Here is a 26,366-nt window from a genome sequence, read left to right as displayed (position 1 = left end):
GGATAGTGGAAAAAACCCTAGGCCACCACACTTCGGTCGGGGAAAATAAAACCCCAAGTGCCACCCACAAGCACAAAATGAACAGGACTTTAGGGACATATAAAATAAATTTTATTATCCATTTTTCATTTTCTACATTGTAGTTGCATTTCTAGACACGGGTCATCATCAAAGAACGCAGCTACAGCTTTTCTCAAATTCGGACACAGACGCGACGTCATATCTTCTGCTTTTTCTTCTTGCGCCCGAATTTCAATATATAATTATTGTATGGAAAAAAAAGAAAAAATAATAAAAACAAAACAAACAAAAAAAAAGAAAAAAGAAAAAAAGAAACCTAATCTTGTCTGTTCATCTCTTCTCTTGGTTCGGTATACTCGACATAAAAATGTGGCCAGGGAGAGGGAGAGGGGCGGGATGGAGGGGGAGAGGTTAAAGGTCAAGGAAGGGTAAGTGTGTGTGTGTGTGTGTGTGTGTGTGTGTGTGTGTGTGTGTGTGTGTGTGTGTGTGTGTGTGTGTGTGTGTGTGTGTGATGGCAGCAGCTTGGAGACAGCGGTCGGTGGTGATGGTGATGGAGGAGGTGGCGGCCGGCCGTGGCTCAGGGTTCAGGGCTGCGCCCCCGTTGCCGCGGGCACCTGTGTTGCCATGGCGCTGGGGGCGGAGATGACCGGGGAGCCGGCCATGTTGCCCAGGGGCTGCTGGGAGGACGACATGGACGTGATGCCTGCAGGACACAAAGCAGACCAGCACCGTTAGCGCCAGGAGAACCTCACAATGGAATAACTCCTGTAATACTTTCCAGATAATGCAATAACTCCTGATAATGTAATACTTTACAGATAATGTAAGAATAGCCAAACAAGTCCCCAAAAACAAATCTGATCATGTAATCAGACAATTTTTGTTACCTTATCAGTGATAAAATTATCAGGCATTATGACATTATCAGGGTCTACAGTGCTTTACATCTTCACTCACTTGGTGAAGGAAAAAAAAACATGCTCTAACTACATACACTTAACACATTACGCTATGGCTTTATCACATTCCATGATTGTGACATTCCATGTTTGTGTTTGTGTTTGAGAGAGAGAGTGAGTGAGAGAGTGAGTGAGTAAATGGGAGATTGTGCGACTGGGTGAAGCTACATCCACACATCACCACTGGCCTAGAAAATATATATATTTTTTTTAATTAACCCAGAACCAGCGGCATTGCATCAGGCCTGACATTGGTGGAAAATAAACATTTTGTTCACTGATAATCGCTTTTAGCAGAGTTGTATGAAATACAAGTAGAAATGCCCTTACAGATGTGAGAACAACACTAGTGATAGTGTTACACTACAAGTGTTTTTATTACACCTGTAAGAGTACTTCGACTTTATACAACTATGTCGCTCTGGGAGTAGTGGGTACAGGTTGTGTGCGGAAGCAGCTTAAGAGAGAGAGAGAGAGAGAGAGCGCTAGAGAGAGCGAGAGACAGACATAGAGAGAGGGAGCGAGAGAAAGACATAGAGAGAGAGAGAGAGCGAGAGCGAGAGCGAGAGCGAGTGGGAGAGAGAGAGTGGGAGAGACAGAGAGGGAGAGAGAGAGAGGGAGAGAATGTGTAATCTGTACCAGCCATCATACTGGAGGTGCTGACGGGGGTGGAGCCGGTTGACAGTCCCGATGTGGATCCCATCCTGGCCTGGTCTTTCACTATGGGGTCTGGCAGGGGACACACAGCATAGCATAGCACGGCACATTAGAACAGGCATTTACAACATCACAAATATCCATCACCATGACTACCAGTTGCAGACAGCTGAGCAGAACACATGTGACCAACCACAGGAAAACAGGCCACAAGTAGGATAGGCCCTGTGGGATAGCGAGGTTATGTGAGAGCTGTGATAATCTGATAACATCTGAAGAATCTGTGGCTTTTTGAACGTGTTCAAAAAAGAAAACCGAAAGAAAACAGACGCTGCAGCTCTGAAAGTTTCTCTCGCCCATACAAAATACATGATGTTGGAGAATTTACACACAATTAAAAAAAAACAAACAACAACAATTTAATGGTGATTCTTTAGTTTCACTCTGGGTTTAAATCCCAGAGTCACATGTCACTCAGTCACATATTGGAAGTGACACAAATGCCAAGTCAAAAGACACGAACTGGACTAATCAAAAGAAAACACACATGGCACGGGACATTAGCGCAGGCATTTTCACAACATGACAAACATGTTATCACCTTGACTACTAGCAAGGTGTACGCTTGAGCAGCAACAACATATGCGAGCTGACATGCCTGAATGACAAGCATGGCTGAGGACCGATTTGGCCAGGCCGAGGACATAATAATCATCATCATCATCATCATCATCATCAATCTACCTTGCCTTGTGCTTTATTTTCTTTACCCACACCTTGCGTTGCTATTGTTTTTATGCTTTTGCTTTTCTCTATTCTCTCTTGTTTTCCTTTTTTTTTTTTTTGCATGGTTTTTATCACTGTACAGCACATCCCCGCCCTCACCCACTGAATACATTCAATGAAATGGGGACCCATTTCTGGGCCCCATCTCTGTCTGACCCCAGACACAACTGACCCCTTTGCTTCCCCTGAGGACAAGTCAAGAGGTGACCAAATGACAAAACGAATAAAACCTCAAGTCAAAACGTGACCCGTATGACAAAAGACATAAACTGGACAAAAATGTCGATCAAAAGAGGAGAGGGGAAAAAACACATCGCCTTGTCTGGAAAAACAAACAAAAACGTTAATGTAGGCAATTCCAACATCACAAATATTTATCGCCATGGCAACCAGCTGTGGGAGGCGGACAGTTGTGAGCGGAACAACATATCAGACATCCTCTGACACATGACCAAAATGAGGAAAGGTGACCAAGTGACAAGTCAAATGACATGCCCAAAGACACAAACTTGACTTCAATGTTGGTCAAAGCAAAACAGTCTTTTCTGAGAAACATCAAAAATATTGTTGTAGTTAAGCCAACAAAACTAACATGAAGGTGGCCTGGACATCATCTCTGCGACTGCCATCCAAGGACAGCAGCAGTGGCGGAACAATTGCACACAGGGCCCCAGGGCAAGACACTTATAGGACCACTTATACAGCTTGCCAAGCTCACAATAGGGCCCCCACCACCAATACGGGAGGGCCCTGGGCCCTGGGGCAAGTGCCCTGTTCGGCCTCCCTATAGCTCCGCCCCTGGACAGCAGGCTCTCAGCCAGACGTTTGTACTGTAATGCATAAAAATGAGCTTTCAATTTTCGCAAAGAGCCTTGAGTTTGGGAATGCAGTCAGTGAATGGGTAATTTGTGGCAGACTCGTGACTTGGCTTTGGGGACAAGATTTTGAGGACGCAACCCTGCTGCTAGGACGACAATGCAACATCTACTGTACGATGCAAAACGAGGACAGAGTTGAGGCAACCCTGCCAGTTAACAGACTTCACTCACAAGCTACACGACTCCCACTCTCAACCATCTTAATCTTCATCAGTGCAAGTTTCAGTAGTGCATCTCTTTGCCTGTTTTTTTTTTTTTTTGGGGGGGGGGTTGGCCTTTTTTATGACAGGACAGTAAGAGAGGAGACAGGAAACACCTGTGAGAGAGAGAGATGGGGTAGGGCTGGGAAATGACCCCGCCCGGACTTGAACCGGGGTCCACGTGGGCATGTACTGTAAGCCCAAATGTGAGGGGCTCAGCGCACTGCGCCACAGCGCCCCCTGTGCCTGTTTGTATGTGTGTGCCCGCGTGTGTGTGTGGTGTGGGGGTAACATGACTCTGGGAATGGGGGTATGAGGGGTACAATACAAGTATGGGTGCCCTATGGCCTCTGGGCAGCGGTGAATTAAGTTACAAAAGCAGGGGTGCACTATGCTACCACTGTGCTCTGTACTTGCAGAGATTCTTTAAGTATAGAGATATGCCAATGTAATAGGTTGCTATGGGCACCTAACATGACCAGGTTCCGGTCTGCCTAAAGGGGCGTGTCATAATACTCATAGCATTGAATAGAACAGTCCTTAGGTCTGCCTAGGTCTGCCTAAAGGGGGATTTCCCCCCTCCCCCTTGCAATAATAGAACCCGGAAACAATGGGCCAATGGAACCTCTCTCTTCTCTACTCTCTCTGGTACTTGTGTCTTACAGAAGTAGGGGTGCTCCATGGCCTCTGGCGGGGGTGAATTAGACATAGCAGGGGTGCACTATGCTACCACTGTGTTCTGTACTTGTGTCTTACAGAAGTAGGGGTGCTCCATGGCTTCCCGGGCCGTGAGGCGGGCCTGGTGGTCGTAGCGCAGGAGCTTGTCCAGGAAGTCCAGTGCCTCCGTGCTCACCAGGTGCTGGTTCTCACTGTGCACAAAGCGCTCCCACCTCTTCCGAGAATGTCTGAGGGAGAGAAACACGAGAGCATACACACACACACACACACACACACACACACACACACACACACACACACACACACACACACACACACACACACACACACACACACACACACACACACACACACACACACACACACACACACACAGTCGCAGGTTACACATACGCACGCACGCACGCACGCACGCACGTGTCAGCAGCATAACTACATTTTCGACATAGTTCAAAACAACATTCCAACATCTCGGATTACAAAGATCCTTGAATGAAGTTGTTGCCTTGGTCTGATAAGTCAGCAAGCACCTTGCATGAGCAAAGCTTCAAGACAGTGACTTCAGAGAGCAGGGAATTACTGTAAAATAGATGACAGTCCTCAATCGCTAGGGTTAGCAGTAATGTAGAGATTCAAGTCTGCACTGAGCATAGTTGGTTACTCTGGTCCAAAAAAAAAATCCAATCAAACATATCGCACTCTGTATGTCCAGTTAACGTAAATCTAAGCACAAACGCGCGCACACGCACGCACACTCTTTTAGTTCTACCACAAAAATAGGGAGATGGCCTCACCTGCCCAAGATGTCATTAAACCGGGGATCTAGCTCAATGTTGTACTTGTCAATGTAGTCGTAGAGGTCTTCCGTGCCCAGGACTTTAGCGATTCGTACAAGCTAGAGGAGAGAAAGAGATACACACACACATACACGGGATGAGGAAAAGAGGAGAGACACACACAGGATGAAGAAAAGAGTAAAAAAAAAAAAGAGACAGAGGATGAGGAAAAAAGGAGAGAAATTTACAACCAATGGATAAGGAAAAGACGGAGGAAAGAGGGAGGATGAGGAAAAGACAAGGGAGAGGGGAAAAAAAAGGATGAGTTGATTCTTAGACAGCAGGTGGCAGTAAAGGTGAAGGCGCTCGCTGCCCTCTACCTGTAGTGCTCAGGACACACCACTTGGTGGCCACAGTCAAAGCATCTATGGCAGTAGCAGAGACTATTGATAAGGCAGACACGGTTCATATGGAGATCCTTCCGGAATCCACGTGACGTAAGGTTCTAAGCTGCAATCCTAAGGCAGCCATGCCCCCTTTAGGAGACTGAATGGAGTTATATGGGAAGTCAGGGTCAATTAGGCTTAGACCTGTTAGCACTTTGTTGCATTGGTGAGAGGCGGTTGGTCAAAGCACCCATAGTCAAAGTGACTTACAGGGAAAGGAAGGCAAAAAAACATTTCCCGTCTCAACATTAATGCTGAAATTATTAACAGAGTAAAATAATGATTTAAAAACCCTACAAGGTGGTAAGGTTCTGTGTGTGTGTGTGTGGGCACAAGAGAGAGAAAGAAAAAAAGAGAGGCGTGAGAAAGCAAGAAAGAAAGAGCAAAAAAAGAAAGAGCAAGAAAAAGAAAGAAGAAGAAGAGCAAAGAAAAGAGTGAGTGAAGAAAGAACGAAAGAAAGAAGGAAAGAAATAAAGAGAGCAAGAGAAAGAAAGAGTGTAAGTAAATGAGTGTGACTGCTAAGTGTGATTGTAGCATGGGGCGTACCTGGTCGTAGTTGTCGTGTCCGTGGAAGAAGGGCTCTTTCCTGAAGATCATACTGGCCAGCATGCAGCCAAGACTCCACATGTCTAAACTGTAGTCGTACATCTGCACCCGCACAACAGACAACACAACATAAAAGACCCAATGAGTTTTGAGAGATAATCCAAAAGCAATCGAAAAATAAACAAGGAGCTTAATTGCAAAATGACTTGTATCCATTTTGGAACATTTTGGGAAATTTACATGCTTGTAACAGGGTTCTCAAAATACTTGAAGGGCAAGAATTCACTCACAGATGAAAGGATGTCTGAAGTCATTTCCAATAATAAACGCAAAAAATGGCATTTAAGCCATTTAGCAACAAAACTCTTCAAATGTAAGTGATGGCAGGTTTAACAAGTTAGTTAACATTCATATTTTTGAGTGCAAGTGGTAGAGAAGTCTGGAAAGTATTTGAAAAAGCAGCTTCAATGTTTAATTGGGGTTGGTTGATTTGCAACAAATTGGATCTATTCAGTGCTCCTGTGCCAAATAAAAAGGTGCGTAAAGACATTCTCTTAAATGCAAAAGTTTTAAGATCCATGCACCGCTTGGAGTATTCAATACTTCAAAAAGTTTAACACACACTTGTTTCACTTTTTGCTGAGAGAACAACGTGTTTCGCTTCTGTGCGATGCCTGAGCGAACCTGATGACGCACAGAGGCAAAACATGTTGTTCGCTCTGAATAATAGAGCAAAAAGTCGAACAATTGTGCTGTAGGTAAACTTTAATTTTTGATGTTTGTTTGTTTGAGTGTTCAGTGTTTGCGGACCTGGTAGTCCACTAGCAGCTCGGGTCCCTTGAAGTATCGCGAGGCCACCCGCACGTTATACTCCTGGCTCGGATGGTAAAACTCTGCCAGACCCCAGTCTATCAGACGCAGCTGTCAGAAAGAAAGAAAGAAAGACAGAGAGAAAGAAAGCAATAAAGCAAGACAGAGGGAAAGAAATGCATTTTCATACTTAGAACTTGGTGGTGGTATGTATTCAGGAAAAAGGTAACATTTGTGAATGGGCAGCATGAATTATGGAAATAAATTACTAACTACAAATGCACTCAGAGTGCGCAGACCCCCGCCAAGGAAGCTGTTTGATAGAACAACATTTAACTATGTTACTCCCTATTTTTTCAAGTCTTTCTGCCTTGTTTTTGTGGAGTTAGAAACTGGAATGTCAAAATTCGCCCCATCCCGCAATGGTGAAGAATCTTTTTTAAAATTCTGGATCGGAACCGTGATCTGGATCAGCACCTAAATGTAATCACTCGATCCTTGTGCCCTTTCCAACAACTTCACAACATTTCATCAAAATCCGTTCATAACTTTTTGAGTAATCCTGCTGACAAACAGGCAAACAGACAGACAAAGCAAAGCGTCCGAAAACATAACCTCATTGATGGAGGTACAAATACTACACAGTGTACCTTTAAGCTAGCCCAACAGATGCCAAGTGAGGACAGAACAGGACGTTACCTTTCTGTGTTCATGGTCGATCATGACGTTGTGTGGCTTCACGTCTCTGTGCATGATGCCCATACTGTGGCAATAGTCCAGGGCCTGTATCAACACACATTACATCCATTTTTCATCAATACTTTGTCCACTAATATTGCTAGAAATCCAAAGGACAGCATAATATACAGCATATCTATTAACCATACAAGTGAGTACGGATACTAACCAAATTACAGAATTATGTCAGCTGTTAAACTGTAACCAGATTACATAAATCTAAACCGCCCTGCTTTTTTTCTCTCCATTTGTAAATGCACATTCATCTCTTGATATGCCGCTTAAACTCCAGTGGGTTCAGTAGGTTATTTGTCAAAAGTAGAGCAACACCCTGGCTATAGGTTGCACTTGTTCACCTTTACACACACTTTCCCAAATACAGTATTTGAAGGCAAAAAAATAGACCAAAGAGAAAGACAGTGAAAGAAAAGAGTGGATTAATGGAATGAAAATAAATAGAAAATGAAATACAGACAGGTAAAAGTACTGGTTATTTGGGATGGGCGATTTTCTGGGCTACTGGGCTTTTCCATGTCCTAGATGTTCTCAGTAACGGGAGTTTCCACAACCTTTTAGATTCAAGTTACCCCTCAAATTAAGTGGCATTCTGGGCCGTCAAATTCCGAACCGTGTGACTAGACAGGCATCCGTTTGCCAACGTGGCTCAAATCCGAGTTCCACGTCTAACCCGTAGCAACAGTTGCCAGGCTGTGTTGCATTCAGGTGAGGAGTGTGACAGACAGTGCAGCGGCAGGGCATGCTGGCGTCGTGTTTAGACGAGAGGAGGGATTGACCCAATGCACTGCTGACCCTGTCCTCAGACAACACACACACACACACACACACACACACACACACGCACGCGCACACGCACACAATTCCCTCTCCCTCTCCCTCTAAGCGGAGTGCTTTCCCGCTTCATTGATTGAAGATGAAGGAGTTGGCTTTGCCGTGGCAGATGCTCTTTGCGCGGTCAGTCGGCTTTCAATGATCCAGCTTAGCACACCTGAGTCCGACAGAGGCCACAGCTCTAAACCCCACCCCTCAAAGACGACATGATCGCAGAGCCGGCCTATCACGGGAGAAGATGGCAGAGATTGGCACGTGTCCCTGTCAATGAGAAGAAGGCTGGGGCAAAAAAAACCTCTGTGGAGCACTGGGAGTAAGGCCTGAAGAGAAATAGGCTTAGAGCAGTGATTCTCAAAGTGTGGTCCGGGGACCACTAGTGGTTCGTGACAGAGCTCAGGTGGGCCGCGAGGGGATTTCTACTTTTCCTAGATAAGCTAGCAGTAGGCTATATTTGTAACATTTTCATGTTTTCAACACAATAAGACAGGCTTATAATGTGAATAAAAAGTAAGTGATCTGCATCAAAATTAACAGTGTCAAATTAGCACCCATCAACTGCCAATTCAGTTGACAGGTGGTCCCTGATCATTTTTGTGGGGGACAAAGTGGTCCTCGGTCTGAAAAGGTTTGAGAAACACTGGCTTAGAGGACTGTGTGCGTGTTTGTTATGATGATGCGGTGACAAGTCACATGATCTAGAGCTCTTGACACATTTTCTTCCTGATCGACAGCAGGACCGCTAGGAATAAAACAAGTGTGTGTGTGTGTGTACGCGTTTGTGCATGTGAAATATGCACGTGCACCCATGTAGGGGGGTTGGTGTCATTCCCTATATATAGTTTGGTCTATATATATGATGATGACCAGTGTTGCCAATTTCAGACACTTCAAAAACAAAGAGCAGCTGAGGTCTTTCAATCTCGTAGGGCTGTCCTTCCCCAAGGATTTTGTTGGTCGACCAATGGCCGTCATTTACTTCGACTAAAGGAAGCTTCATAGACATAGAAGTGGGCAAAGCTACTGCAAGACTGCACTGAAGTCTTCTTTACCCCCCTGCGACCAATGGAATTCGTTCGACCAGTATTCTTTTTGGTCAATCAACCATTATTCTATTATTTGCGGACAGCCCCACAATCTCGTAAGGGGACTACCGGTAATGCTGCCTTCAGTGCATATAAAAAAATCCTGGGGCTGACAAAACTACTGACGAAAACTCTGATTTCTGGCTGGACACGCGGTCGTGCCACTACCTTGAAACAGTGCGCCAGAACCAATGATGGTGCCACAAGCCGCTTTGTGCTGTTATTATTGCTTATTGCTACCAACATAGGGCTACATTCAGTGAAATTAAGAACCCAGGGACATTTTTGCAGGTACGAGTCTTTGATTTTGAACTACATTGTGACTATAATGTATAAAATAATCATACAACAGTGGATGCACCTCCAAAGAATGATCTGAAGTTAAATCTTGAACCTTGCTGTTACAGCAGAAGCACATACAGCAGGGCTTTGCTGCTCGGCACAAAATCAACGTCAAAAAACCCTGAGATGCCACTGTGTCACCCACCCCTTCCCCCCTGTGTTTAAGGTCGGTATTCTCCGGATTGCCCAGATAATGAAGGCAGCATAAGACCTAGGAAGGGCAGTGAGAAGAGAGTGATTTAAAAAGTGTGTATGCGTATGCGTGCATGGGGTGGGGGTGGTTCTGTGGGGGGGTCGTCTGGGGAAGGCTGACGTAGCATAGACGTCCGTCCGAGCAGGGCCCCCCAATCCATAAATAAATCCTCATGACTTAAACACATGGCTCCCGCATATGGAGAAAGGGCTAGCCGGGTCAGGACTCGCCTCACAGGGGCCCTGCACTGGTTAGTACAGCTTCAAAACCTGCCACCATCACAGGATGCAGAGAAGGGGAATACGGGGGGTATTCCAACAACATGGTTAAGTGACAAACCTGGAAGTGGTAAACTTTCTTTTTTTGCCTTTATTTTTGACAGGACAGTGGAGGAGAGACAGGAAATGAGTGGGGAGAGAGAGACAGGGAAGGATCCGTAAATGACTCGGGGCCGGAATCGAACCCAGGTCACCGGCGTAGTAACCCAGTGCCCTACCATTAGGCCACGGCAGGGCCAAGTGGTAAACTTTCTAATAAACAACCCACGGGTGTCATTTAGGTAAGAAAAAGAGGACTCCAAGCTCCTCTATTCTACACATTACATTACATTGCACTTAGCTGACGCTTTCATTCATTCAAAGCGATTTAAAGTTATTATAATTCAGAGTATTGATTACAGTCCCTGGAGCACTTAACCACTACCTCAAGGTTACCATAACCTGGTTTACCAATGAGCTAGACTGACACCCCTCCACCTCCCATCCACTTGTCGTCGTACACCATATAAACCTGCAACCATCACAGGATGGAGAGAAGGGAACCAGGGGTGCGTTTCTCGACAGTGTCGTTGCTATCTAAGTTAGCAACTTACTTGGTTACAATGCATTTTTCTATTGGCATATTGGAATACAAACACAGCCATCCGGTGAAATCAACGCGCAGCAGCTTCCAATGAAAGGTTGCATTCAAATGAAGTCTATGAACACAACACTGTCAGTACTGTCAGCACAAAAGGAATAGAACACATTCTGAAGCGAGCGCTTACCTTTAATATCTCGTACATGTAGAACCGTATGTCGTAGTCTGATAGCGTTTGATACAATTGCTGAAATTAGAAAGGAAAAAGAAAGAGGCTTAAAATACTTCCAGGACATTATAGTAGGAATTTGACGGGTGTACTTACAGTAATGCATGCACAACGGGATCAAGAAGGTATAGATCACCTTGAAGTCTGTGTTGTTAACGTGTTCAAAAACCAGAGCTGGCGTCCGAGACTGGAGAGGGAGAGAGAGATAGAGCGAGAGAGAGGGCGAGAGAGAGGGAGCGCGCGAGAGAAAGCGAGAGAGAGAGGAATTGATTACATCAAACATTTCAGTCAGCCATCAGCAAATGACCTGATTGGGACTTCAGGGGTGCGCTGGGATTTGGATTCCAGCGGTGCACTCACCACAGGGTCCTTGACGATGTCTAGAAGTGTGATGATGTTGGGCCCCCCTCGCAGGTTTTCAAGAATTTTAATTTCTCGCTTGATTTTCTTCTTCTTTACTGGCTGTGTGCGACAAAGACACAAATCACAAAAAATAAATAAATCACAAGAGATGATCGATCCATTTCCTCATACCGTGTTGAAGGAAATAACTTACAACTAAAAAATTAATTAGCATTTTATTTGAAGGACAAAAAAAAAATATTGCCTCACATCAAGTATGCCAGTTTTTCATAAAAGAAAAATGGATAAGGAATCTCATCTGCTTGGTAAAAGAAGCCTCATTACAAGGCTTTCCACTTCTGATCTGTGAGCTGAGCACTTACAAGGACGTAAATGGCCGGAAGTTATGATCGCATACCACCACACGCAACTATGCATTAATTGTGCATTAATATTCATTGCCGTCATTTTTATTTACCTTTAGTATTTTCACGACCACCTTCTCGTTGTTTGTGATGTTGATGGCCTCAAACACCTCGCTGTATTTGCCTCGGCCCAGCTTCCGCACCAACTGGTAGTCATCTTGGTTCCTGAGGACGGGACGGAGGAGAGGATATATGGATCAGGTCAGATCAGACATTAAAAAGGTGCACTGTGTTGGACGGTGGTCAGAAAATGTATTAAAACTATGCAGGTCACTGAAATTGTGCTGCCTACTGCCAAATATAATATATATTTTCATGAATATTCACAAAATAATAAACTAATATTTATTAGTATGACCAAAGTGCAAGTTTTGCGGTTAAAAATGTCTAGTTCTGGAAAGAAGGTGGCCTTAAAAATAATTGAAGTGAAAATAAAAGTTAGAGTGAGGGGAAAGAGAGAGTGAGGGGGGAGAGAGAGAGAGAGAGAGAGAGAGAGAGAGAGAGAGAGAGAGAGAGAGAGAGAGAGAGAGAGAGAGAGAGAGAGAGAGAGAGAGAGAGAGAGAGAGAGAGAGAGAGAGAGAGAGAGAGAGAGCGAGAGAGAGAGAGATTGAAGAGAGCAAGGGAGAAAGGAGTAGGGATAGTAGTAGTAGTACAAATAGCAATGGAAGCTGCAGCAGTGTAGCAATGCCAGTGCAAACGTCAGTGCCTGATCTGCAAGCATTGGAGTGAGCGCAGGACATGCCCAGTGCTGCAGAGGGGAGGCCAGCGCATTCCAGCAGGGGCCTGGGTTAGAGGCAGCCCATAAAACAGGCGCATATGGGAGCAAATGCCTGCAGCAGCACTCTCCCTATGACTGTGGCTCTGTACAACTGCATTTCATACCGTTTTTCAGACCGTCCAGAACGGTGCCTGTGTCCGTGCCTGTGCCTGTACCAATCATGTTCCCAACTGAGGTGCTTACCCGCAAACCACCCGCATTCACACCGGGCTCTGAACTTTTCTGTATGTGATCATTTGCTACCCGGATGACCCTACTGACGTCCACCGTGGCATCACGGTTCACAGGCTCCAGGTCTAACCGTGTTCCCACCTTGGTCTCTAGGTGCTCAGGTTTGAGCAGCGCTTATCTCTAAACAGTGTGCTTCAGCAACATCACGCATAGGCCTATGTGTCCTACACGGCGCTGCTAAATTGCAAACACACCCTTTGTCTCACTGTGAATCTCAGTCTGAATGTGTTCTAATATCCTAACTACCATCCTCCCTTGCTCCCTGGCCTGCTTGTGGCCTTGTGATCACTGATTACAGAAATGTATTTCAATATCTCACAAAAGGGCAATTCCAATGTAATTTTCTCATCTGCAATCGGGACGATGAATGAAGAATAGTCCCCAAAAAAAGTTGTTGTGGCTAGACTGACAGCGTGGAAGCGTTATCGTTGTCTCCACGTAGGTGGGGCGTCAGTGAAACGCAAGGCCACAAGCAGGCATGAAGCGGGCATGACAAGGGTGAGAGCGTACGCCTGTGGGTTCCCAAACATTTCCAGTCAGGACCCACTTTTGGACATATTACACACTTTTGCACCTAGTCAACTTTTTGTCCATTGCTACATTTTCCAGAAATAGTTTGTCGGCTAACATTAGAAAACCACAGGACAGCAAATACATCTATTAACCATACAAGTGAACACTGTTCACCTGATTTTATGTAATGCCCCTTTTGTCTGCGAGACCAAAACGGCAGCCTCCACTCCACAGTGCCTGCAAGTCAACATCCACTCTTCCACCCCCACACATCCTCTACATTCCCACCCATCAACAAATCCATTAGTTCATTCATTCACTCATTCTCCTCTGTGGTCACATGTGTGTTCTAATCTGCACGACATCTTGACAAAAAAACAATCATTGTTAACAATTAACATCGCTCGTATGTCTGTGTAATCATCATTATGGCATTATTGCAGCTGAATGATGAGAGGTGGAATTGGAAGTGGGGTTTAAGCTGATCTGGAAGTGCAGCGAACAGGTGGAAGGCCAGCCAGCCAGCCAGACGGACGGACAAGAAAAGGAAATGATGTAAACCCAACACACACTCGCTCGCCTCGTATGCCTCATCCTTAACAGCTCTGGGCTCCGACGTGTCACACTGGAGCTATGCCACCTGTTGTGGGCACAGCCTTGACACTAAGCCCCTGGGTGGGTGGGTCTCCAGTCTAGTGCCTGCCGTGTGTGTGTGTGTATGTGTGTGTGTATGTAGGGCCTACCTACTATATTTGTGTGCATCTTTAAGATTGTGCCTGTGTGTGTGTGTGTGTGTGTGTGTGTGTGTGTGTGTGTGTGTGTGTGTGTGTGTGTTCCACCTACTAAAGGTGTGTGTGTGCTTGCATGCGCAAAAGTGTGTGTGTGTGTGTGTGTGTGTGTGTGTAGGGCCTACCTACTATATTTGTGTGCATCTTTAAGATTGTGCCTGTGCCTGTGTGTGTGTGTGGGCCTACCTACTATATTTGTGTGCATCTTTAAGATTGTGTGTGTGTGTGTGTGTGTGTGTGTGTGTGTGTGTGTGTGTGTGTGTGTGTGTAGGGCCTACCTACTATATTTGTGTGCATCTTTAAGATTATGCCTGTGTGTGTGTGTGTGTGTGTGTGTGTGTGTGTGTGTGTGTGTGTGTGTGTGTGTGAGAGAGAGAGAGAGAATGTGCTTGTAAATTCGTGTCTGTGGTGTTTTCGTTTCACTGCCAATGTTAGCAGGTTAGAGTGTTAACGGCAGGCCGACGTCTGATACGCACGCTTTCTGGCACAGATCTGATTATTCCTCCGAATCGGGGGAAACAAAATCTGGCTGCTATGCGGTTGTTGGTCTTACCACCCAGCCCACCACAGGGAGTGTGAACCCTGGCTGAGATGTGTATGCGTGCGAAGGAGAGGCGACAAGGGGGGGAGCAAAGGCGTCATTTCTGCCAGGCACAGGGAGAGAGGGGCCCCAAAATTGGTTGTATGTAAACCATCAGTGGCAGTGTATGTGTGTGTGTGTGTGTGTGTGTGTGTGTGTGTGTGTGTGTGTGTGTGAGACTAACACCCCACTCCTGCCTCATAATATCGTGTCATATCCATGTCCCTTCTGGGCCCATCTGGATATCCGCCCTCCCACCACCCTTGTGACAACCGTCTTCCTCTCCACTCATCTAATTTATCCATCTATTAAATTATTACCTCCGCCAAGGAGGCTATGCTTCCACTATCCACCAGGGGTTGTGCGTAAATGCATTTGTTGATTTGCAAGATAACTCATCAAAGCACATCATCCTGAGCCCATCTGTGGTGACAACCACAGATTCATCAAGCGCCTTCCTTTCCACATTCATCCAATTTATCCATCCAGGTATCAATCCATCCATCCAATTAGCCTTTTTCGTGTGCCTTGAGACACCTTCCGATTCAATGCCATTAAAAGCAGGTACAAGTAGCATCCGGTGGCACAGATATAAACTTGCATCCGGGTCCGGATTAAGATGGCCTGGGGCCCCTAGGCTACAGGTTGCTGTAGCTTGGTCAGGAGCCCCCTGACAGGTGGGGGCCCCCTAGGCAGCAGCCATATCTAGCCCTGCCTACAACCCACTGCTCTCTACTGATCGAAGTAGCCATTTTTCTTGCTTCGCTTCAAAAACGGAAAGGTGAAAAAGGCCAATTATTAACTTATACCTGCCAAGGACATTAAGGTTCTTTGCCAAGGTGTGTATGTTTATTTGTAAATAACTCACCAATGCATGCATGCATCGGTTGGCCTTTTTTTTTTTTTACAGTACACTGGCACAGACACTGGCTCAAGTGTATTCAAATTTGTTGCAGATCTAAGACCGCTTGGTGGAGGTCTACGCTCGATGAGTGTTGGTCCATGGGTTTGTGTTATCTACCTTTGGCTAAATGTATGCAAGAGTGCTATAACGTTAATGTACTGTATGTGCAATGTCTTGTGTTCTCTGTATTTATGCATGTATGCTACTGGACACCTTAATTTCCCTGGGGATTAATAAATTATTCTATACTCCACTTATTTCAATAATTCATTCATCCATCCATTCATTCATACAGCAGGGAAACCCTGCCATTTACCCATGATGCATCACTCACCCCCACTCCACCACGTGTGATTCGTAGTCCCAGTATTCGCGGGGCCTCTGTGTGTTGACATCGGGGTAGACCCGGGAGCGGCTGGTGACTGGACCAGACATTGCCAGGAGGGCTCGGGAGGTACGGCAACACTGTGTTCAGGGCTGAAGAGAAGAGAAGAGAGGAGAGGAGAGGAGAGGGGCGTGACAGAAAGTATAGAGAGATGAAATAAAAGAATGAGGAATAAGAGAGACAAGACAATTAATGGATCATGATTTCAAGCCACACACACACACACACAAGCCCAAAGTGGTTGTTTGTGAATGATACTGCCCAAATATATATCACAATAAGATTTACAATCGAAAGTTATTTTTCTTCTACTAAAGGCATGCACGTCATCGTGCCGTGGATGCTCGAATACTACGTCGACATTGCTGAGGGCAAGAAATCCACTGACCTACTTTGCATGCAGACTCCTCTATGCATCTCTCTCTCTCCCTCTCTCTCACACACAAAAGCAAGCGTTGCACAAGTCATGCACAAACTAAAAAGTGTGGGCTCTCACTTTAATAGCTGTATGAAAGATTCCTTTTGGAGAAAAGGAGGCAGCAACATAAAAGGAAATAAGAAATAAGAAAGTATTTTATGCCTAAGAAAAAAGCTCTTCTAGTTCTGAATGGTTTTGAGAGGCAAGAACTTCTCTCTGCTTTAACTTCGGTTGCCTGTTTGTTAGGTCGGGATGGGGAGGCTTTTCTCTTTTACAACTTTAAAAACTTTCCAACTTCTCACAAACAGATAAATGGCGCACAACAAAGTGAAGCCTTAACTAAATGGATTCAGATGCACACTTGTTTGGGAGGACTTTAATCGGCAGGAATGTGCGTCTGGCCTTCAACACTTCCTTCTTTGATTCTTGAGTTGAGTCTCATGACTCGGGCTGTGTGATGCACATCTTAAAAAGCAGGAGGAGGTGAAGGGGGAAGGCAAAGGGGGGGAGGAGGAAGAAAAAACAACAACAAAAACTAGAAGGTAGGTACAAGGTAGTAGGTCCCAGACATCCATTATTTCCATCCAAAAGATGGAAATACCGAAAACTCGGCAACAGAAAACATTCGGCCGAAAGCGCAAAAAAAAAAAAACACTTTCGGTTTTCGGCCGAAAGCCAATTGAGTGGCCGAATACAAAAATGAATTGAAAATGGGAATGAATTAAACTAATTTCAGTTCTACTCGAATATTTGAAGACTTCAAATAAATATTTTTTTCTTTGAGAAACATATCTTGACATTTATTGTATTCCGTAGATTTCAGCAATAAGCTTATTTAAAAATAGTGAAAAATCTAACTTTTGATAACACTGAACTGTAATACAGGTATTCGGTTTCGCGGCCAAGTGATTATTATTTGGTTTCGGCCACAAATTTTCATTTCGGTGCATCTCTAAAAAACACTCATTTTATTTTGCCAATGCTAAACTGTATTGAGGCCAAACCCATCCCTAAGCTTAGTCTGTCAGCAAAGAAATGCATTTTATTTGCCCATTTAAGTGTTACAACAAATAACAAAAAAAGAACACTGTGCTCCATACAACCAACACTAGCCCTAACCTAGCATATAATGACACAAAAAGTGCCATTAGAGGTTAGGGTGCGTACATCCACAAAAACAGTAATCCAGGTGCCAGAAAAAACGTGGTAGACAGACACAGAGTGATAGAAACTGTATTGTAATGAAAAAAAGTTAATATTCTTCTGAGCTCATTCCCAGTGTCAGACGGGTGTTCCCGATCATTGCCCCACAGACACAGTGTCCTCAAGGTTTTCTAGTGAACTCAGCACGTCACAGCAACAGATGACACAATGTGAAACGGACCAGACATCACATATTGACTGGTCCGGGCATCTAGTCTAACTGATGTAGGTTACCAAGCTTACTCTTGTTTGCACACAACCTTTTTTTCTCATCCATAGTTGCTCATGATGTGATAAGAGGCAAATATCAAGTCAGACACAAAACACACACACACACACACACACACACACACACACACACGCACACAGTGGTCCAGACAGAAAAAAAACTTGAGTAATTTGCCTTCCATGGCTAACATGATTCCAGAGAGCAAGTCAAGTCAGGAGCTAGAGAGAGAGCTGCAGCCTTCCTTCCCTTCCTGATCTACTTCCCATGCAGGCCAGCCTCCTAATTAGTCGTCACCGGCCGCATGCTGTGGCTCCAGTCACAAGGTCTTCAAGCCACCCTGCAGAGCACAGCAGAGCAGAGCACAGCATTGCTGCAGCTTCACTTACCTGCAGCTTACAGGGCCAGAGTTGGCCTGCCTGCGTGCCTTTGTGCGAGGTGGTGTGTGTGTGTGTGTGTGTAGTGGGGATCTCCGTACTACAGTCAGCTACATCCAATTAAGCTTACTCTACATTCAGAAGTCAGACTGCAGCACGACATACATTGAAGGCTTGAACTCAGTGGCTGCCTGCCCTCTGAACCCTGCACGCTGAGCATTGGAGAGAGAGAGAGAGAGAGAGAGAGAGAGAGAGAGAGAGAGAGAGAGAGAGAGAGAGAGAGATAGATAGATAGATAGATAGATAGAGAGAGAGAGAGAGAGAGAGAGAGAGAGAGAGAGAGATAGAGATAGATAGATGGGCGTCTCTCCTTCTCGTTCTACTCCACTGTCCGCTCTAGTCAGCTTCCCAACGCTCATCAATTAAGGACACATTCAGAATAGCAGAGTGGAGATTCTATGCGTGTGCACGTTTTTTTTTGGTTTTCCTTTTTTGCACAGGGTCCTCAGTCTCATTATCTTTTGTTTGCTTGATCCAGATCGCCAGGCTACCCATCATTAGAGGAGAGGGCAGAATGCTGAGAATTTGGCAGGAGTGGATTGAAGCACTCTTTTGCCCCCTGTTTGTGTGCATGCGTGTGTGTGTGTGTGTGTGTGTGTGTGTGTGTATGTGTGTGTGTTCCATAGAAAGTAGAGCACTGTACACTGATAACATACAGGCGGGGCTGACATGGGATGACTAGGCTACTGCACTGGTAGCACCCATCCTTGCCTAGGTTATCACAGTCACAGCAGTGATGAAGGAAAGATGGGAACAAGAAAGTTTAGCATGAGAAGAATCAAGAAGATCCAAACCGAAATCATACCACACGCGCCATCACCAACGCAACAAAGTGGGATCAAGTCGGGTCCCTTAAATGGACGTGACATTCCATTGAACTCCATTCCGTCTCCGAAAGGGGCATGGCTGCAATAGGATTGCAGCTTAGAACCTTAGGTCACAGGGATTCCGGAAGAAACTCCTTATGAACCGCATTTGCCTTATCAATCGTCTCTGGTAGGACTGCACAACTAGGGATGGGACTTGATTTGAATAATCAATATACGTTCAAATTTAGAATAATCCTTTCGAATTTTCGGTCTTGAAATGAATCCATAATCATAAAAATGCAGACCCCATAGAAATTCTGTATGGGCCTCCCTTACTATGAAGATAAAGTACTATGAAGATTGGGCAGTCATGGGTGAGCGGTTAGGGTGTCAGACTTGCATCCCAGAGGTTGCCGGTTCGACTCCCGACCCGCCAGGTTGGTGGGGGGAGTAATCAACCAGTGCTCTCCCCCATCCTCCTCCATGACTGAGGTACCCTGAGCATGGTACCGTCCCACCGCACTGCTCCCCATGGGGCGCCACTGAGGGCTGCCCCCTTGCACGGGTGAGGCATAAATGCAATTTCGTTGTGTGCAGTGTTCACTTGTGTGCTGTGGAGTGCTGTGTCACAATGACAATGGGAGTTGGAGTTTCCCAATAGGCTTTCTTATAATTGCAACGTTTCATTACATATCTCAGCAAATATGAATGGATCACCTTTCATTTTCAACACGAAAGGCGTGTCACACACACACAAACACACAGGGAGAATAATATTTCGAATATTAGAATAGTGGCCATTGATCTTTGAATAGAATAGTGCGTTTGACAAAAAAAATCCCATCACCACTGAATACCCAAATGCCTCACTGCCTTCCATCATCCATTCATTTTAGAAATCCATCTTATAGCATTGCCTGTACTTTCTGCACTTGTGGACAGACACATGTAAAACAAGTGCACCTGTGCAAGATAGGTGCATTCACTAATGGGTCAAAGTGGCTATTTAAGTTGGTCTTTTCTACCAGCCACACTGAAATTTCACGAGCATTTGGCCGGTTGGCGGGTGTTAATTCAGAGCATTGCTTACAATGCAAAACCTCCAGAACACCTCATATTTACCATCTTTAGAGGCTTTGTGTGAGGAGGGAACGAATCAATCAGTGAGATGCATCCCAGTTCACACTACTGATGATGATCTCGCTTGGACTGGACTAAGACTGTTGCCAGAAGGGTCAGAGGGGATGATTTACAGCAGGGGTGGGGAACCTAAAGTTAGGGCCATAAATATTTGGACATCTGAACAATTTTCATCTTTTTGGTGCTGTACACCATCCCAATGGATTTGAAATGAAACAATAGAGATGTACATTAACAGCAGACTTTCAGCTTTAATATGAGGGTGTTTGCGTCCAAATCGAGTGAACTGTGAAGGAATTATGACATTTTCCATCAGTGCCACCCCATTTTTAAAGGGACCAAAAGTAATTGGACAGTCTAGTATTTATACATCAAACTTTCAATTTTTAATTATTTGGTTGCAAATACTTTCCAGTCAGTTACAGCATGCAATTTGCCATCCATAGACATCGATAGACACTGGGTTTTAGCCCTTGTGATGCTATGGTGAGCTCTTTATTGCAACAGTCTTCAGTTCCTGCTTATTCTTAGGGTATTTTCCCTTCAGTTTTGCCTCCAGCAAGTGAAATGCTTGATCAACCATACTCAGGTGAGGTGACTGACTCAGCCATTGAATAATATTCCACTTTTTTGGGGTATAAATGGCTTAGTGTCTTTCAGATGAAGCTTTGGGTCATTGTCCATCTGCACTGCGAAGCATTGTCCAATGAGTTCAGAACCATTAGGTTTAATATGACATGATAATATAGCCTGCAAATCTTCAGAATTCATCCTGTGGCTTTTGTCGGTAGTCCTCATCATCAATAAATACAAGGGGAAAATAGTATTGACAGATATGCATGTCCACACAATGACACTACCACCACCATGATTCACTGATTGGGTGGTATGCTTTGAATCGTGAGCAGTTCCTTCCCTTTTCTATACTCCTTTCTTCCCATTACCCTTGTACAAGATGATTTTTGTCTCCTCTGTCCATAGGATGCAGCTCTAGATCTATACAGTCTTTTTAAGACGTTGTTTGGCAAAGCCAAATCTGGTATTGCCGTTTCTGATGCAATCAATAATTTACATCTTTTAGTGAACCCTCTGTATTACCTATGGTGAAGTGTTCCTGAATGTTCTTGATCTTTTTCTTGATTGTTGCCTTGGACATGTATCCACCGTTCACCTGGACACTGTTCTACATCTGGCAAACTGTTGGGAGATGGATTTTTGTTCACCAGATACAGAATATTGTCTGTCATCCACAGCATTTGTCTTCCATGTCTGCCAGGTAATTTGGTGTTGCTGTGGTATTGCTTTTTTCCAACATTCTGAACTCTTGAATTAATCATATTCAATGTTTCCCCATCTCTCAAATGGGTTTGTCAAGATTTTTTTCAACCTTATGATGGCTTGAACTGATAGTGACAGGTGGGCTTTTGATCTCATGGACATTCCGTAAAAATATATGGAAATGCAAATGGAACACATCAAATGAACTCTAAGACCTTGTATTGAGAATAACACACATCTGACTGGAGAATAGCTGAGAAACCTACTGTCCAATTACTTTTGATCCCTTGAAAAGTGGGCAACACACTCAAAAACCGTTACCATTTCATTCCTGTTAATGCGACATGGATGTTAACACCCTCACATTCACGCTACAGTTAATGCACAGCTTGTTTGTTTTATTTCAAATCCTATGTGGTGGGGTACAGGGTGGAAAAGGGTGATAATTGTGTTGCTGTCCAAATATTTCTGGCCCTAACTGTATGTCTCGAGGGCCGTTTGCGGTCATCTTATCCGGCCCCCCGAGATAATTTTAATGTTATGCAGCTTCACATGAAATATATGACATTTTGTAAAGGAATCTTGGAAAATGTGTTTGCAATACAATTTAACTATATTCAGTAGGGCTGGGAATCGATCCAAATTTCCTGGATCGATTCGATTCCAATCCAGAAGGTCACGATCGAATTCGATCCACGATCCGATTTGATATCGGTTTCCTGTATTAAGCCAGTTATGTCTAGAATTCTAAGACCGGCTATATAAACCAAAATCTCTCAGCATTTAATGCCCACACAAACATGACATACCTTGGTATGAAAGAAACAAGCAGGAAACTCGGTATGAGAGAGAAAGATGAGAAAAGACAGGCACTATTTATTCAACAGGCCGTGTGTATTTGTGCATGTAGCCTACATGAATGAGTTGAGAAAATGGTGCCTATAACAATCGGCAAAAGATCGATCCACAAAGTTGTGAATCGATATCGCAATTTTCAATCGTGAATCGATATTGGATCGCAGATCGATCTTTTGAACCCAGCCCTAATATTCAGGGAACGTAGAGGGTAGTGTTTGTTTAAAAGGTAGCTGCCTTCAATATAGGCCTAAAGTGAAGGGGAAAATCCTGGTTTGTGTTCATAGTACGGCCCTCGGATAAATTTGAAGTGGCTCTTCGAATGAAAAAGGTTCCCCTCCCCTGGTGTACAGAGACTGGCAATGGTGGTGTGATGCAAGATATGGGATGGGGTCACAACAGTTATGAGTAAATTAGCTAGGCACTAGCAGCACTGCAGGTAATCTACAAGGGTGCTTGTTAAAATAATAGTTTTTTAAGGTTATTGGCACTGTGCAGACTTGCATCCTTCAACTTCAGTGTTTTTGGGTGTGGGTGTACGTGTGCGCACCCTACCCAAAACTGGCACACACTGTAGGCAACACCATGGTCATAGTTCATGAGGTGGACGGTGGGACCATGGCCACACACTACTTTTGCAATTCTTATATTTGTCCCCACCAATTTTCCACAAAAATGTTATATTAAAAAAAAACTGCATCCCTGGATGATTTGCCAAATTGATGTCCCCACCTTTTTCCGAGCAAACCTACACCCCTGGTTAATGCGAGCGGGGTCGCAAATCAGAAGGAGAAGCCGGAGAGGTGGGGTGTGAAGCTAGTCATCAAAGGAACTGACGAGCTGGCGAGAGATGAGGACATCAGGCACAGAGCCCAGACTGTGCATCACTGTCACAAGAGGTTACATTTTGTTTAGTGAGAGAATACATGCATGCATGCATGCATTTGCATCATTCTATCCTAGAAACCAAATGAGGGTAGTGGGTAGCAAAGGATGGATGTTTAAGCCATCCTTCGCCAAAATGACAAAGACCACAATGAGATACAACAAAAAACAACAACAAGTTGAATGAATGAACGGTCCACACACACACACACACACACACACACACACACACACACACACACACACACACACACACACACACACACACACACACACTTTGGTCACTGGCTTTTTGATGTAAAACAATCGTGTACAGAGCAGTGAAGTCACGTCTCAGACACACTCCTAAACCAGACAGTGTCGAGACTAGCAGTTCAGATAACCACCCCAACGAGGGGGAAACCTAAGCGCGAATATTTAGATCGTCTTGCTACTTGGTTTACGTGTACGCGGGGGAACTATCACTACCTAACTGGTTAGATGAGTGGGCCAACAAACATCCCTCGTTATGGTCAAAACATCCCAAAGATACTTTAACATCGTCTGTTTCTTGGACAACACCTATGACTGCCAAATACATTGCATGGCTGTTGAAACCAATCTTGAACCAACATCTACCATGTTTGTTTTTACAACGGAAAGGTTGGGGTGTACAGGTGCACCTGCATCATATGTAGCCTATGCAAAATGTGACATGAGTGATGCAGCTGGGCAGTTTTATCATAAAGGCGAGACATCAATAAAACAAATCATTTTTGCAATTTTCCACAAGTGGCAATTTTTTAATTTGTGGACGTTGTTAGCTTGTGAGGTCATTGTAACTCTTGGAAGACAATCACTAGATTAATCTAACCAACTAACCAGTAGGCTATCCCATCACTTCCATTCATTGTGTCGAAGAGGTAGCAGCAGCTAGCGCCAGCTCACCATGTAGAGCTCTATGCAGGGGCTCCAATTGGCTACCAAGTCAGATGTGTCCCTTGTTAACTGGGTGGTGTGTGTTGCGTTAAAATATAATCAAATTACACAGACATCACCTACGATTGAGCAGACGATACCCACCTATCCAACTGAGTGCACAGATAGGCGACCAAGTTAGCTTGGTCAGAAACATGACTAGCCATCCAAACCAAGTGAACTGAATAACTTGCATAGCTAGGCTAGCCAATGGATGGCTAACATTAGCCATTTAACGTTAATGTTAGATTACTGTGGTTCACTTCTAGTAAGGTTTCCAACGACGAGAGAGAAAGTATTGAGTCATATAGAGATTTTCAAAATAATACATTCTACTAAACACACCCATATGTCCGCCACCAATTTGCCAGCATTGCCGATTGGGCAATAGAAAATTGCAACATTATCTCTGGTCGTGAAGAACATGATTGACTGGAGAATCTGGCTTTGGGGGATGCAGCCATCTTCAGATGATGAAAATCGGAAAAAGTCTGGAATAATGTACAAATTGTTCACATGTCGAGGCGGCCCAGTACACATCGAAAGAGTTAGTATATGAAGACGACCAATTGTTTTAATTCACATGGGCTGTTATAGGAGCTACTCGAGTTCTCCAGAAGCTAGAAGCACAATCTAGAAAACCCAGTGAAGACCCAACGCCTAGAACTAGCTAACCCGACAGCTTGCTAAAGCGCCACCATGGTTGAGCTAGCTCGCTAGTTAGCGCGCTAGCTGGATGCCCACTCATTTTGGACGTTCGAAAATTCGGACTGCCTGGGAAATGATACCAACAAAGCTTCATGGACCAACAACACGAACGATAACGCACTAGACTGGGGGAAACATCAATTATAAGTCTGAAAGAGACAGTGAATTACCTCTCGTTTCTTCAGGGATGACAATATGGCGGCTCCCGCAGACCACAGACTAGACTCCGGCAAACAAGTTTTGTAATGAAAGAGATGAATGTACTTGGGGCGAGGAGACTCCATACCTCTTGGGGGCGCACGCATAAAAACTTCAAAACTTATTCTTGGGTGGAGCAATAATGTAAAAAATGCATTAGGCCTACAGAGCAAGGGTCACTGCAGTTGATTTTTGGGGGGATATAATGACTATACTGTAATGTTCCCGTAATAATGGCCTTCCAACAACTACATTTGCATTAATAGGCTATACAAGCTTTTTATTAGTCAGCCTCCTACTGTAAAATGTGTCATCAACAACAGTAGCACATAAATTATTGATATGGGGGTTCAAGTTGAAGGCCTAGAAATAAAAAATACAGAAAGTAGCCTACACATTCAACATTTTTCTACACATTTGTTTTATCAGTTCACACCTGAGAGAAGCCCATATTATCATAGGGCCGGCACATTTTTGCATAGGCCTAAGGCACTTGCAAAAAATGCCTGCTGAATACCTCAGCCCTTTTAAGGAAGGGTTGCCCTCGGCCTATTAAAACCTAATTATCTCAGCCGCCAAAAACATTAAATAGGCCTAAGTTGCATTTAAAAGCTAGGACCCTCATTTTGCATAAGAATGTGTTCATTCAGCTCTAACATACACACATTTTTAAATAAAACCAACTCAGAATAAAAGCTTAGGGCGTCAGACTTGTATCCCAAAGGTTGCCAGTTCGAATCCCGACCCGCCAGGTTGGTCGGGGGAGTAATTAACCAGTGCTCTCCCCCATCCTCCTCCATGACTGAGGTACCCTGAGCATTGTACCGTCCCGCAGCACTGCTCCCTTGGGGCGCCATTGGGGGCTGCCCCCTTACACGGATGAAGCATAAATGCTATTTCGTTGTATACAGTGTGCAATGAACACTTGTGCGCTGTGGAGTGCTGTGTCACAATGACAATGGGAGTTGGAGTTTCCCAGTTGGGCTTTCACTTTTCAGATCTCAAGAGCCTGAATGCAGCATACTATGTCGCTCCAGGCGACAAAGGTCAAACAACGTATGCAGCATCAGGTTAAAATACGTTAAACATGCTCAAGTGTTAAGAAATTCTGCACACTGTCCCCCAGTGTGTGGGATTTCTTTACACTTCAATGACAACCCGGATAATATCCTACGCACTTGCCCAACTACAGAGGTGTGCAAAAGTTGCCTTCCTCAGATGCGCAATGGTAGGCCTGTATTCAGCATGTGTCTTACTC

General features: G+C 44.6%; 1 protein-coding gene across 3 annotated transcripts; it reads right to left on the bottom strand.

Moving 5' to 3' along the window:
- Positions 1 to 94: 94 nt before the first annotated feature.
- zgc:86598 (STKc_CK2_alpha domain-containing protein) lies at positions 95 to 25,197 on the bottom strand. 3 transcript variants are annotated; one of them, XM_063185735.1, is made up of 13 exons: positions 25,081 to 25,197; positions 15,944 to 16,086; positions 11,869 to 11,980; positions 11,409 to 11,510; positions 11,185 to 11,235; positions 11,007 to 11,066; positions 7,457 to 7,540; positions 6,758 to 6,868; positions 5,948 to 6,049; positions 4,974 to 5,074; positions 4,258 to 4,406; positions 1,620 to 1,709; positions 95 to 724 (listed from the first exon to the last, which is right to left on the bottom strand). In XM_063185735.1, exons 2-13 carry the CDS (start codon positions 16,042 to 16,044, stop codon positions 606 to 608), a joined length of 1,182 nt encoding a protein of 393 aa, XP_063041805.1. In that variant the 5' UTR covers positions 16,045 to 16,086; positions 25,081 to 25,197; the 3' UTR covers positions 95 to 605. The 3 variants fall into 3 exon arrangements, with proteins under 3 accessions (XP_063041805.1, XP_063041808.1, XP_063041807.1); XM_063185738.1 differs by having other exon boundaries at positions 1,632 to 1,709; XM_063185737.1 differs by lacking the exon at positions 25,081 to 25,197 and adding an exon at positions 16,491 to 16,511.
- Between the last annotated feature and the right edge of the window lie 1,169 nt (positions 25,198 to 26,366).

This window comes from Engraulis encrasicolus, chromosome 20, assembly GCF_034702125.1.
Source record: "Engraulis encrasicolus isolate BLACKSEA-1 chromosome 20, IST_EnEncr_1.0, whole genome shotgun sequence".
In the NCBI taxonomy this organism is placed as follows: Eukaryota; Metazoa; Chordata; class Actinopteri; order Clupeiformes; family Engraulidae; genus Engraulis; species Engraulis encrasicolus.
Note: the sequence above shows the minus strand (reverse complement) of the source record. Positions and strands in the feature narration are given on the sequence as shown.

Coding starts and splice junctions, on each gene's coding strand:
- zgc:86598 (XM_063185735.1), bottom strand. CDS start 16,044: ATGTCTGGTCCAGTCACCAGCCGCTCCCGGGTCTACCCCGATGTCAAC. Junction 11,236..11,408: donor ACATCGTCAAGGACCCTGTG/GTGAGTGCACCG, acceptor CTCCCTCTCCAG/TCTCGGACGCCAGCTCTGGT. Junction 6,869..7,456: donor TCGACCATGAACACAGAAAG/GTAACGTCCTGT, acceptor TCTTTCTGACAG/CTGCGTCTGATAGACTGGGG.